The sequence below is a fragment of the Triticum dicoccoides genome, chromosome 5B (genome assembly GCF_002162155.2).
Source record: "Triticum dicoccoides isolate Atlit2015 ecotype Zavitan chromosome 5B, WEW_v2.0, whole genome shotgun sequence".
Lineage (NCBI taxonomy): Eukaryota > Viridiplantae > Streptophyta > Magnoliopsida > Poales > Poaceae > Triticum > Triticum dicoccoides.
Genome location: NC_041389.1, coordinates 618,487,529 through 618,501,367, shown reverse-complemented (window position 1 = coordinate 618,501,367; position 13,839 = coordinate 618,487,529). Strand labels below are relative to the sequence as shown.

The window sequence follows — 13,839 nt, the reverse complement described above, 5'->3', positions numbered from 1 at the left end:
CAAGTAAATATACTCAACATCTACTCGAATCATCTGTGAAGTAAGAACATAACGATATTCACTGCATGCCTCAGCACTCATTGGACTGCACACATCAAAATGTGTTACTTCCAACAAGTTGCTTTCTTGTTCCATTTTACTGAAAACGAGGCTTTCAGTCATCTTGCCCATGTGGTATGATTTGCATGTCTCAAGTGAGTCCAAACGGTCCATTTGCATGGAGTTTCTTCATGCATATACACCAATAGACATGGTTCGCATGTCTCAAACTTTTCAAAAATGAGTGAGTCCAAAGATCCATCAACATGGAGCTTCTTCATGCGTTTTATACCAATATGACTTACATGGCAATGCCACAAGTAGGTGGTACTATCATTACTATTTTATATCTTTTGGCACGAACATGTGTATCACTATGATCGAGATTCAATAAACCATTCCTTTAGGTGCAAGACCATTAAAGGTATTATTCAAATAAATAGAGTAACCATTATTCTCCTTAAATGAATAACCGCATTGCGATAGACATAATCCAATCCTGTCTATGCTCAATGCAAACACCAAATGACAATTATTCAGGTTTAATACTAATCTTGATGGTAGAGGGAGCGTGCGATGTTTGATCACATCAAACTTGGAAACACTTCCAACACATATCGTCAGCTCACCTTTAGCTAGTCTCCGTTTATTCTGTAGCCTTTTATTTCGAGTTACTAACACTTAGCAACCGAACCGGTATCTTAATACCCTGGTGCTACTAGGAGTACTAGTAAAGTACACATTAACATAATGTATATCCAATATACTTCTATCGACCTTGCCAGCCTTCTTATCTACCAAGTATCTAGGTAATCCTGCTCCAGTGGTTGTTCCCCTTATTACAGAAGCACTTAGTCTCGGGTCTAGGTTCAACCTCGGGTTTCTTCACTAGAGTAGCAGCTGATTTTCCGTTTCATGAAGTATCCCTTCTTGCCCTTGCCCTTATTGAAACTAGTGGTTTCACCAACCATCAAAAATTGATTCTCCTTCTTGATTTCTACTTTCGCGGTGTCAAACATCGCGAATACCTCAAGGATCATCATTTCTATCCCTGATATGTTATAGTTCATCACGAAGCTCTAGCAGCTTGGTGGCAATGACTTTGGAGAAACATCACTATCTCATCTGGAAGATAAACTCCCACTCGATTAAAGTGATTGTTGTACTCAGACAATCTGAGCACAAGCTCAACGATTGAGCTTTTCTCCCTTAGTTTGCAAGCCAAGAAAATCGTCGGAGGTCTCATGCCTCTTGACGTGGGCACGAGCCTGAAATCCCAATTTCAGCCCTCGAAACATCTCATATGTTCCGCGATGTTTTGAAAACGTCTTTGGTGCCTGTACTCTAAACCATTTAACTAAACTATCACGTAGTTATCAAAACGTGTATGTCAGATGTTTGCAACATCCACAGACTACGTTCGAGGTCCAGCACACCGAGCGGTGCATTAAGGACATAAGCCTTCTACGAAGCAACGAGGACAATCCTCAGTATACGGACCTAGTCCGCATAATTGCTACTATCAACTTTCAACTAAATTTTCTCTAGGAACATATCTAAAACAGTAGAACTAAAGCGCGAGCTATGACATAATTTGCAAAGATCTTTTGACTATGTTCAGGATAATTAAGTTCATCTTATGAACTCCCACTCAGATAGACATTCCTCTAGTCATCTAAGTGATTACATGATCCGAGTCAACTAGGCCGTGTCTGATCATCACGTGAGACGGACTAGTCATCATCGGTGAACATCTTCATGTTGATCGTATCCTCCATACGACTCATGCTCGACCTTTCGGTCTCTTGTGTTCCGAGGCCATGACTGTACATGCTAGGCTCGTCAAGTTAACCTAAGTGTTTCGCGTGTGTAAATCTGGCTTACACCCGTTGTATGTGAACGTAAGAATCTATCACACCCGATCATCACATGGTGCTTCGAAACAACGAACTTTCGCTACGGTGCACAGTTAGGGGGAACACTTTCTTGAAATTTTAATGAGGGATCATCTTATTTACTACCGTCGTTCTAAGCAAACAAGATGTATAAACATGATAAACATCACATGCAATCAAATAGTGACATGATATGGCCAATATCATTTTGCTCCTTTTGGTCTCCATCTTCGGGGTCCATGATCATCATCGTCACCGGCATGACACCATGATCTCCATCATCGTGTCTTCATGAAGTTGTCTCGCCAACTATTACTTCTACTACTATGGCTACCGGTTAGCAATAAAGTAAAGTAATTACATGGCGTTATTTAATGACACGCAGGTCATACAATAAATTAAGACAACTCCTATGGCTCCTGCCGGTTGTCATACTCATCGACATGCAAGTCGTGATTCCTATTACAAGAACATGATCAATCTCATACATCACATATCATTCATCATATTCTTCTTGGCCATATCACATCACATAGCATACCCTGCAAAAACAAGTTAGACGTCCTCTAATTGTTGTTTGCATGTTTTACGTGGCTGCTATGGGTTTCTAGCAAGAACGTTTCTTACCTACGCAAAAACCACAACGTGATATGTCAATTGCTATTTACCCTTCATAAGGACCCTTTTCATCGAATCCGTTCTGACTAAAGTGGGAGAGACTGGCACCCGCTAGCCACCTTATGCACCAAGTGCATGTCAGTCGGTGGAACCTGTCTCACGTAAGTGTACGTGTAAGGTCAGTCCGGGCCGCTTCATCTCACAATACCGTCGAAACAAGATTGGACTAGTAACGGTAAGCATATTGAACAAAATCAACGCCCACAACTACTTTGTGTTCTACTCGTGCAAAGAATCTACGCAATAGACCTAGCTCATGATGCCACTGTTGGGGAACGTAGCAGAAATTCAAAAAAATTCCTATGTGTCACCAAGATCTATCTATGGAGAAACCAGCAACGAGGGGAAGGAGAGTGCATCTACATACCCTTGTAGATCGCTAAGCGGAAGCGTTCAAGAGAACGAAGTTGAAGGAGTCGTACTCGTCGTGATCCAAATCACCGGAGATCCTAGTGCCGAACGGACGACACCTCCGCGTTCAACACACGTACAGCCCGGTGACGTCTCCCATGCCTTGATCCAGCAAGGAGAGAGGAAGAGGTTGAGGAAGACTCCGTCCAGCAGCAGCACAACGGCGTGGTGGTGGTGGAGGAGCGTGGTGATCCAGCAGGGCTTCGCCAAGCACCGCGGGAGAGGAGGAGTACTTGGGAGAGGGGGAGGGCTGCGCCAGAACATGGGGTGCGGCTTCCCTCCCACCCCCCACATATATATAGGGGCAAGGGAGAGGGGGGCCGGCCCCCTCAGATCCAATCTGAGGAGGGGGCGGCGGCCAGGGGGTTTGCCTTGCCCCCCAAGGCAAGGGGGGCGCCCCCTTTAGGGTTTCCCCCCTCCCATGCGCATGGGCCTTGGGGGGGCTGGTTCCCCTGGCCCATTAAGGCTAGGGCGCCCCCCTACAACCCATGCTGCTGTATTGGACGTGGTGGAACAATTTCCGGACCTCCGGACCCCTCCGGAATCCCCCGAAACCTTCTGGAAGCTTCTCGGTACAATACCGAAAAAACCCGAACTTTTCCCGGAACCCGAACAACAACTTTCCATATATAAATCTTTACCTCCGGACCATTCCGGAACTCCTCGTGACGTCCGGGATCTCATCCGGGACTCCGAACAACATTCGGTAACCACATACAAACTTCCTTTATAACCCTAGCGTCATCGAACCTTAAGTGTGTAGACCCTACGGGTTCGGGAACCATGCAGACATGACCGAGACGTTCTCTGGTCAATAACCAACAGCGGGATCTGGATACCCATGTTGGCTCCCACATGTTCCACGATGATCTCATCGGATGAACCACGATGTCAAGGACTCAATCAATCCCGTATACAATTCCCTTTGTCTAACGGTATTGTGCTTGCCCGAGATTCGATCGTCAGTATACCGATACCTTGTTCAATCTCGTTACCGACAAGTCTCTTTACTCGTTCCGTAACACATCATCCTGCGATCAACTCTTTGATCACATTGTGCACATTATGATGATGTCCTACCGAGTGGGCCCAGAGATACCTCTTCGTCACACGGAGTGACAAATCCCAGTCTCGATTCGTGCCAACCCAACAGACACTTTCGGAGATACCTGTAGTGCACCTTTATAGCCACCCAGTTACGTTGTGACGTTTGGTACACCCAAAGCATTCCTACGGTATCCGGGAGTTGCACAATCTCATGGTCTAAGGAAAAGATACTTGACATTAGAAAAGCTTTAGCATACGAACTACACGATCTCTGTGCTAGGCTTAGGATTGGGTCTTGTCTATCACATCATTCTCCTAATGATGTGATCCCGATATCAACGACATCCAATGTCCATGGTCAGGAAACCATAACCATCTATTGATCAACGAGCTAGTCAACTAGAGGCTTACTAGGGACATGGTGTCGTCTATGTACCCACACATGTATCTGAGTTTCCTATCAATACAATTATAGCATGGGTAATAAACGATTATCATGAACAAGGAAATATAATAATAACTAATTTATTATTACCTCTAGGGCATATTTCCAACAATATTATCTTTCGAGTGAAAGATTCTAACATCCGAGTGGAAAAGGCAAGTTGGAAGATCCGAGTGAAACACTCTAATATCCAAGTGGATGAGCTCGAATCCGAGTGAAACTGAACATGTGCCCAAAAATTTATTAAGATGACCTCGCATGGAGGAGTATTCAGTACGGAAGTTGTGCGTATCGTCAACACGGTAAACTTTGGTTTTGGAGTCATCATCATTGGAGATAGTATATAGCCTGCAGATTCACTACGAGACTCGGATAATCCAGTCTGCTGCCAGACCGAGTCCGACTGGAAGGTAAAGATGACCTCAAAAAGTATTCAAGATGACCTTATTTGAAAAAGTGATCAAAATGAGAGTTGTTTATCTCGTCGAGGCGCACAAGTTTGATATTTGGACCGTCTTGATCGGAGGTCATATGCAAGCTCGACGGCCTGCGCAGGGAGGAAGAAGAAGTTGGGCCAGATTCAGACTGAATCCGAGTTGGAATAGAACTAGGACTCTAGGACGTGAATTGATGTAATATTTTGTAACGAAAGCCTAGATGAATCCTTTACTTGTACGGAAAGTCCAGCCGCTTTTTATATATGTTGGGGGTGACGGCCGATTAAACAACACCAATCGAACCAATCAATCTATTACACTTTTGTGTTCATCTATCTTTATCCCCTACCCTTGTATCTTTCTTTCTCGTTCTTCACGTTGGAGGGCAGCGATCCACGAGGCTCTAGGGGTGAGCGAATCGACCTAGGGCAGCCCATAGCCGCCGCACTCCCTGACGGGGTCCCTCCCGGGCGTATGGGGTTTCGGGTCTTCAAAAGCGCCCGTCGACTGTCTTGCGTATCGCGCTGTTGGTCGGGTCTCCTTCGACGTGAGCTGCGGTGCATCACCCCCGGTCGGTGTCGAGAGTACACGTGACGTGTTTGGGTGTCAACAGGCACCAACTCTTTCACCGCACCTACTCTATTTTTTCTTCTTGCTTTTTGTATTTGAATCTCTTAAACTGAAATTCCAAATTAAATTTTGCTTGCATTTTCGTGTTATCTGTGGAAGGGCTTTGAAATGAGACCCACTTTAAATATGTTTTAAAAACTTCATCAAGTTTCAGCTACTAAAACTTGAACTTAATACTAGAAGCGAACAATAAAATCATCAAGCTTCAGAAATTCAAAACTTAAAATGCTAGAAATCCAACGAGTTTAATCATTAAGTTTGAAAGATTCAAACTTAAAACATATGGAGAATCCCACGATTTAGCGGATCGCAAAGATTGTCTGCTTCCACACCAGCGCGCCTTGTAGATGTTTGGTTCACGGCCCCTAATTAAACAACGAAGACCCCCTCTTAATTTATTCATCGCACGGAATGGAAATGGAATCACAGCTGCCACCACTGAAGACCAGGGTTGACACATTGACACACACACATCACGAGTACGCAACACGCACCCACACTGACTGACCCAACCAACTACCACCAACCACACACACACGGAACACTTTATTCCACGAAGAAAGAAACAAATATCCAGACGTACGCATTGTAGGCCACCCAAATCGCTCCATGATTTATTTGTTCCTTTCCTCCGGACGGCCGGCCGGCTGTCGCCTGCATGGCCGCCCGCCCACCCGCGCGCCCTACTCGATGCCGTACTTCTTCTTGAGCAGGCCGATGAAGTCGTACACCTTGTCCGGCGAGTAGAGGCTCTTGGCGACGCTCTCCCGCTCGCCGCAGCGCTTGGCCCACGCGGCGATCTTGGGCGCCACCTCCGCCAGGCTGAACTCGCCGTACCTCTCGTAGCTGTGGAACCACGCGGTGAAGGGCGCGAAGGCGGCGTCCACGAACCCGAACTTGTCGCCGCCGAAGAAGGGCTTGTCCCCGAGCGCGCCGTCGAGGGTCTTGAGGATCTCCAGCATCTCGGCGCGCGCCTGCGCCTGCGGCTCGCCCTTGAGCTTCCAGAGCCGGGAGCCGCAGTCGTAGACCTTCTTGTCGACGTAGTCGGCCCAGAAGCGGGCCTGCGCGCGCGCGTAGGGGTCGGAGGGGAGGAGGGCCGGGGCGTCCGGGAAGGCGTCCTCGAGGTACTGGAGGATGATGAGGGACTCGTTGACGGGGCGGCCGTCGTGGAGGAGCACCGGGATCTTCTTGTGCACCGGGTTGGAGCGGAGGAGGCGGTCGCTCTTGCCGGCCATCAGGTCCTCCTCCACGTACTCGTAGGGCAGGCCCTTCTCGGCCAGCGCGATGCGGACGCGCTGCCCGAACGGGCTCACCCAGAAGTCCAGCAGCACCAGCCCCTTCTCGCCCGCCATTGCTCTTGGTTGCTTTGGATCTCGATTGGTTTGTGTTTGTGCTGTGTTGTGTACGCTGTGTGGGTGATGAGTGAGGATGAAGATGGGGTGAGAGGATTTATAGGGGAGAGGGGAGGGTGGGATCGTGTGTGGAACAGTCTAGTAGTAGTAGTACGTTTTGACTGGAACTTGTGAGAGAAGATCGAATCGAACGGGTGGTGTACGTACCGGCTGGAGGATTCTGGGCCTTCGTTCGCTCGCCCGGTGTGTCACCGCTTGCGTCACGTACGGTGCGCGCGGGAAGCGAGGGATTCCCGGCACGAGGGCATGGGACGGCATGGCACGTCTGTGTGAGTGGGATGAGTGGCTGGCTGGCTGGGAGGCCACACCAGGGACTGCGGGCACGTCGGCGGAGAAGATCGGTGATCCAGGGAATGGGGAAAAGATGTGATATGGGGTGACGACATCAAAAGGAGCTGCTAGCCTGGTATCGCAGATTCGCAGGATTGCAATTAATTTTGCGGGGAAAGTAGTTATTTTTGGTTTGATGCCAAGATTCGGCATTGCGAGTCGAAAGTTACCCAAAATTACCAAATTGTTGAGAGATGGGTGAGAACTATAGTTGGTAGCCAACTGATTTTTTAGACCTGTCAACAATTAACATGTCGATTTTTGGCCCCAAATCAATTACTATCTGGTTTATTAGTTCTCTTTGTAGATTGGGTCAAATTTTGACCTTTGATTTAACTTTAAAAAAAATAGGTTATATACCCTAAAATAGTTTTTCATATACGAATCCAACAATATAAGCTTTGTGACATACTTCGTCTGATTTTTTTTTCTTTGCGCATAAGCACCAGCCTGCATACCAAGACATGGACTAGCTGCATGCTTTGTGAACGGAGATGCCCCTGCACACATGAACGGGAGAAAGCAGCAGCTATAAATGCCCCATGCCTCTCCGCCCCTGTCCACCTTCTCTCTGTATGGCTGTCTCTCTGAGACAACCTGCATGCCGTGGCGCTGGCCTATGAGGCGAAGTGGAGGTGGGAGGGTATTTCTGGAAAGAATATGCTAAATATTTAAACGCGCAAACTATTGTGGATATTTTGCCAAAAAGTTATACACATAGTAAATGGGATCGGAGGGAGTACAACTTATCACTAGTGGAAATAGTGCTAGCCACAACTTACGTTGGTGGCGCGCCATTTACAACCAACACCATCACTAGTTTTCTCAAATAGTGGTGGCGTTGGCTTATTTGGTACGACATTAGTAGGGTCATAGTGGTGGCGTGGAAAAACAGGACAGCGTCAGAAGTATATGGGATCAACAGTTTGTACCGGGCGTAATATAGTGTTGTCGTGGAATAGCAAGGAACCCCAACACTATTATATTTAGTTGTGGTGTGCAGTTGGTCCCGACGCCGGTATTGTTATTTTGTCAATGCCACCATTCTTATATTTTTTATAGTATATTATAGTATACTTTTATTAAATTTCTATTATTTTTAAATGGACATAATGACATTTTTTAAATAGGTAGTTTGAGACTTTAAATTTACTTTTTTCTTTTCCTTTTAGTTTAAGACTTGAAATATATAGTTTTGAGCCTTCAAATATGTGGCTTGGCACTTCCATTTTTTTTTAGTTTTTTATGCGGTGATCTTTTTAGTATATTATAGTTTACTTTTATTAAATTTCTATTATTTTTAAATGAATAATGACATATTTTAAAATATGTAGTTTGAGACTTTAAATTTACTTTTTTTCCTTTTTAGTTTAAGACTTGAAATATATAGTTTTGAGCCTTCAAATATGTGGTTTGACACTTCTAGTTTTTTCTTTTTATTTTTTTTATGTGTTGACATTTTTATAGTATATTATAGTTTACTTTTATTAAATTTATATTATTTTAAAATGGAAATAATTGCATTTTTAAAAAATATGTAGTTTGAGACTTTAAATTTACTTTTTTATTTTATTTTTAGTTTAAGACTTGAAATATATAGTTTTGAGCCTTCAGATATGTGATATGACACTTCCATTTTCTTTTTAGTTTTTTATGTGGTGATCTTTTTTATAGCATTGGGTCAAGCCCAAGTATTAGGAATCCGTGGGGGGTCAAAACCAGGGCAACGACACCCTCAACCCACTCCATCTCTCTCGTTCCCCTTCCTCTCCCGCTCTCTCCGCTTGTCGTCGCCGACCACTCTCTTCCTCTCTCGCCGCCCCCTTCCTTTCTCGCAAGTGGTTAGGTAATCTTCCGCTCTCTCCCCTTCTCTCCCTCTCTCGCCGCTCGTTGCCCTCTGATTTGATTGGAGTTCATTTCATCTTGAGCTAGGGTTTCTTCGACGGCGGCGCCGGAAGCGACAGACTGCTAGGGTTTATCGCCTCCATCTTCGTCCCTCGGTGAATTCATCGCCTCTATATTCAAAGTGGCAGTGGCATTTTGTAGTGGCAATTTTTAAAATTGTAGTGTTAAATTGTAGTGTTCCTAGTGTAGTGTTCCTAATGCTAAATTGTAGGGTCTTTGGTATTTGTAGCATATACAATTTCTTTGCTTGTTTATCACTTTCATGTGGTAGTGGCATTTTGTATCTGCATTTTGCATCAATGAATATATGACAGTGGCAGTGGCAGTTGCATTTTGTATCTGCATTTTGCATCAATGGCAGTGGCCTAATGCTAAATATGTGTCTTGTTCATTATATGACAGTGGCAGTGGCATTTTGCATCTGCATTTGCATCAATGAACAAATGTCAGTGGTAGTGGCATTTTAATTTGTATCTGCATTTTGTATCTGCATTTGCATCAATGAACAAATGTCAGTGGCAGTGGCATTTTTATTTGTATCTGCATTTTGCATCAATGAAAGTGGACTAATGCTAAATATGTATCTTGTTCATTATATGACAGTGGCAGTCTCATTTTGTATCTGCATTTTGCATCAATGAACATATGCCAGTGGCAGTGGCAGTGGCATTTTAATTTGTATCTGCATTTTGCATCAATGATAGTGGCCTAATGCTAAATATGTATCTTGTTCATTATATGACAGTGGCAGGGACATTTTGTATCTGCATTTTGCATCAATGAATATATGTCAGTGGCAGTTGCAGTGGCATTTTAATTTGTATCTGCATTTTGCATCAATGACAATGGCCTAATGCTAAATATGTATCTTGTTCATTATATGAAAGTGGCAGTGGCATTTTGCATCAATGAACATATCACTTGACATACTTTGATTGGCATTATTATCAACTTTCTTGTTATTATTGTTATGATTGGCATTAATTAGATCACTTGCCATACTTTCCATACTTTGATTGGCATTATTATCAACTTATTTGTTATTCTTGTTTGACCAGCAAGGCAATATTATGAACTTACAAATCATTTTCCAACTTTCAACACATAGCAAAGATGGGCATTGATGCAACTTACTTGTAAATTGTTATTCTTGTTTCACATGTGTGTTTGGTTCTTGTCAGAACTAAGGAAATTTTTTGTTAGCACTAAGGAAATTCTTGTTTGACATATATATATATATATATATATATATATATATATATATATATATATATATATATATATATATATAGTGATTGGCATTACATTGCCATGTGTGTTTGGTTCTTGTCATAATAACCTATACTTGTCATAATTTTGAAGTTCCAGCCATGAATAGCTAGAACAGCCACTACGAGTCCTCGTGCAACTTCGCGGCCTATGATGAAGTTGACAAAGGCGAAACGAGCACCAACCATGTAAGATTACAAAAGCATCCATGAGCATTGCAAACACATGCATATATATACATATATCATTTAACCATTCTTTATTGATGATTTAAAATATTTGACTTGCCAGGCGTATGTACGAGACCCATCTCCAGAACTGGTCCAGCAGCAGCTACCGGTACGTGACGTGGACATGCTCAGCCGTGAGCTTGTCGCGTTAAAGGAGAGTACAATGAAGGCACTTAACGAGTTGAATAACTCCCTGAAGAAAGAGAAGGACGATATGATCGACGAGATCTCCAATCTCATCGATAAGAAATTGAAGCTCGTCGACTAGAAGTAGCTACTGGTCACCGAGATCGAGTCTACGAAGAAGTAGATACGGCTCCTAAAGGCCGAGAGGGAGGAGCTGAAGACCCGCAAAGTCTATTTTAGGAAGGAGGGAGAGAGCAACAGGAACAAGTTGTGTGAGATGAGGATCATTCTTCATCGTAGCTAGTTAGCGCACGAATAACAAGTTGCATGACATCGATGACGTACAATACTTTTGCTTGTATGAGCTAGCCACTGGATAACTTTTGCCTGTAGGCAGTAGCAAGCTAGTTACTGAAAACTGTAGTAATAGCTGGGAATATTATGTGGATTTGAGACTTACCACTAGAAGTTTAAATGGCTGCACATATACTAATCGTTGGGTATATTTTTTTATTGCTAAAAAATAAAAATTGCTGGCGTTGCCTCACAATAAACGCCATAGATAAAACAATATATTGCTGGTGTTAGCCAGGTGGACGCCATCAGTACTAAAATACTACTGATGTGTCTGCCAACGTGATAACCCACAAGTATAGGGGATCACAATAGTTTTCGAGGGTAGAGTATTCAACCCAAATTTATTGATTCGACACAAGGGGAGCCAAAGAATATTCTCAAGTTTTAGCAGTTGAGTTGTCAATTCAACCACACCTGGATAACTTAATATCTGCAACAAAGTATTTAGTAGCAAAGTAGTATGGAAGTAATGATAATAGTGGCAAAAGTAACAGTAGCAGTTTTGTAGTAATTATAACAGTGGCAACGGTAAAGTAACTAAGCAAAGATCAATATGTGAAAAGCTCGTAGGCATTGGATCAGTGATGGATAATTATGTCCGATGCGATTCCTCATGCAATAGTTAAAACATAGGGTGACACAAAACTAGCTCCAGTTCATCAATGTAATGTAGGCATGTATTTTGAATATAGTCATACGTGCTTATGGAAAAGAACTTGCATGCCATCTTTTGTCCTACCCTCCCGTGGCAGCGGGGTCCTATTAGAAACTAAGGGATATTAAGGCCTCCTTTTAATAGAGTACTGGACCAAAGCATTAACACTTAGTGAATACATGAACTCCTCAAACTACGGTCATCACCGGGAGTAGTCCCGATTATTGTCACTTTGGGGTTGCCGGATCATAACACATAGTAGGTGACTATTGACTTGCAAGATAGGATCAAGAACTCACATATATTCACGAAAATATAATAGGTTCAGATCTGAAATCATGGCACTCGGGCCCTAGTGACAAACATTAAGCATAGCAAAGTCATAGCAACATCAATCTCAGAACATAATGGATACTAGGGTCAAACCCTAACAAAACTAACTCGATTACATGATAAATCTCATCCAACCCATCACCGTCCAGCAAGCCTATGATGGAATTACTCACGCACGACGGTGAGCATCATGAAATTGGTGATGGAGGATGGTTGATGATGAGATGGTGATGGATTCCCCTCTCCGGAGCCCCGAATGGACTCCAGATCAGCCCTCCCGGGAGAGATTAGGGCTTGGCGGCGGCTTCGTATCATAAAACGCGATGAATCCTTCTTTCTAATCCCCCCCAAACATGAATATATAGAGTTGGAGTTGAGGTCGGTCGAGCATCAGGGGGCCCACGAGACAAGGGGGCGCCCCCCCCTCGTGGACAGGGTGTGGGCCCCCTAGTCTTGATTATTTTGCCAGTATTTTTTATTAATTCCAAAAATATTCTCTGTGAAGTTTCAGGTCATTCTGAGAACTTTTATTTTTGCACAAAAATAACACCATGGCAATTCTGCTGAAAACAGCGTCAGTCTGGGTTAGTTCCATTAAAATCATGCAAGTTAGAGTCCAAAACAAGGGCAAAAGTGTTTGGAAAAGTAGATACGATGGAGACGTATCAACTCCCCCAAGCTTAAACCTTTGCTTGTCCTCAAGCAATTCAGTTGACAAACTGAAAGTGATAAAGAAAAACTTTTACAAACTTTGTTTGCTCTTGTTATTGCAAATATGTAAAGCCAGCATTCAAGTTTTCAGCAAAGATTATGAACTAACCACATTCACAATAACATTTAGGTCTCATGTTTACTCATATCAGTGGCATAATCAACTAGCGAGCAATAATAATAAATCTAGGATGACAACACTTTCTCAAAACAATCATAATACGATATAACAAGATGGTATCTCGCTAGCCCTTTCTGAGACCGCAAAACATAAATGCAGAGCACCCCTGAAGATCAAGGACTGACTAGACATTGTAATTCATGGTAAAAAAGATCCAGTCATAGTCACACTCAATATAAATTAATAGTAATGCATGCAAATGACATCGGTGCTCTCCAACTGGTGCTTTTTAATAAGAGGAGGACGACTCGACACAAAAGTAAAATAGATAGGCCCTTCGCAGAGGGAAGCAGGGATTTGTAGAGGTGCTAGAGCTCGATTTTGAAATAGAGATAAATAATATTTTGAGTGGCATACTTTCATTGTCAACATAACAACCAAGAGATCTCGATATCTTCCATGCTACACACATTATAGGCGGTTCCCAAACAGAATGGTAAAGTTTATACTCCCCCACCACCAACAATCATCAATCCAGGCTTGCCCGAAACAACGGGTGCCTCCAACTAACAACAATCCTGGGGGAGTTTTGTTTGCAATTATTTTGATTTGATTTGAGCAAGGGACTGGGCATCCCGATGACCAACCATTTTCTTGTGAATGAGGATCAGAGTCCACTCCTCTTGAGAATAACCCGCCTAGCATGGAAGATATAGACAACCCTAGTTGATACATGAGCTGTTCGAGCATGCAAAACAGGATTTCATTTGAAGTTTTAGAATTTGGCACATACAAATTTACTTGGAAC

General features: G+C 43.4%; 1 protein-coding gene across 1 annotated transcript; it reads right to left on the bottom strand.

The window, feature by feature from the left end:
• Positions 1-5,951: 5,951 nt before the first annotated feature.
• On the bottom strand, positions 5,952-7,019 carry LOC119312097 (probable glutathione S-transferase GSTU1). The gene has a single exon (XM_037587832.1). It carries the CDS (start codon positions 6,932-6,934, stop codon positions 6,266-6,268), a length of 669 nt encoding a protein of 222 aa, XP_037443729.1. The 5' UTR covers positions 6,935-7,019; the 3' UTR covers positions 5,952-6,265.
• Positions 7,020-13,839: the final 6,820 nt, after the last annotated feature.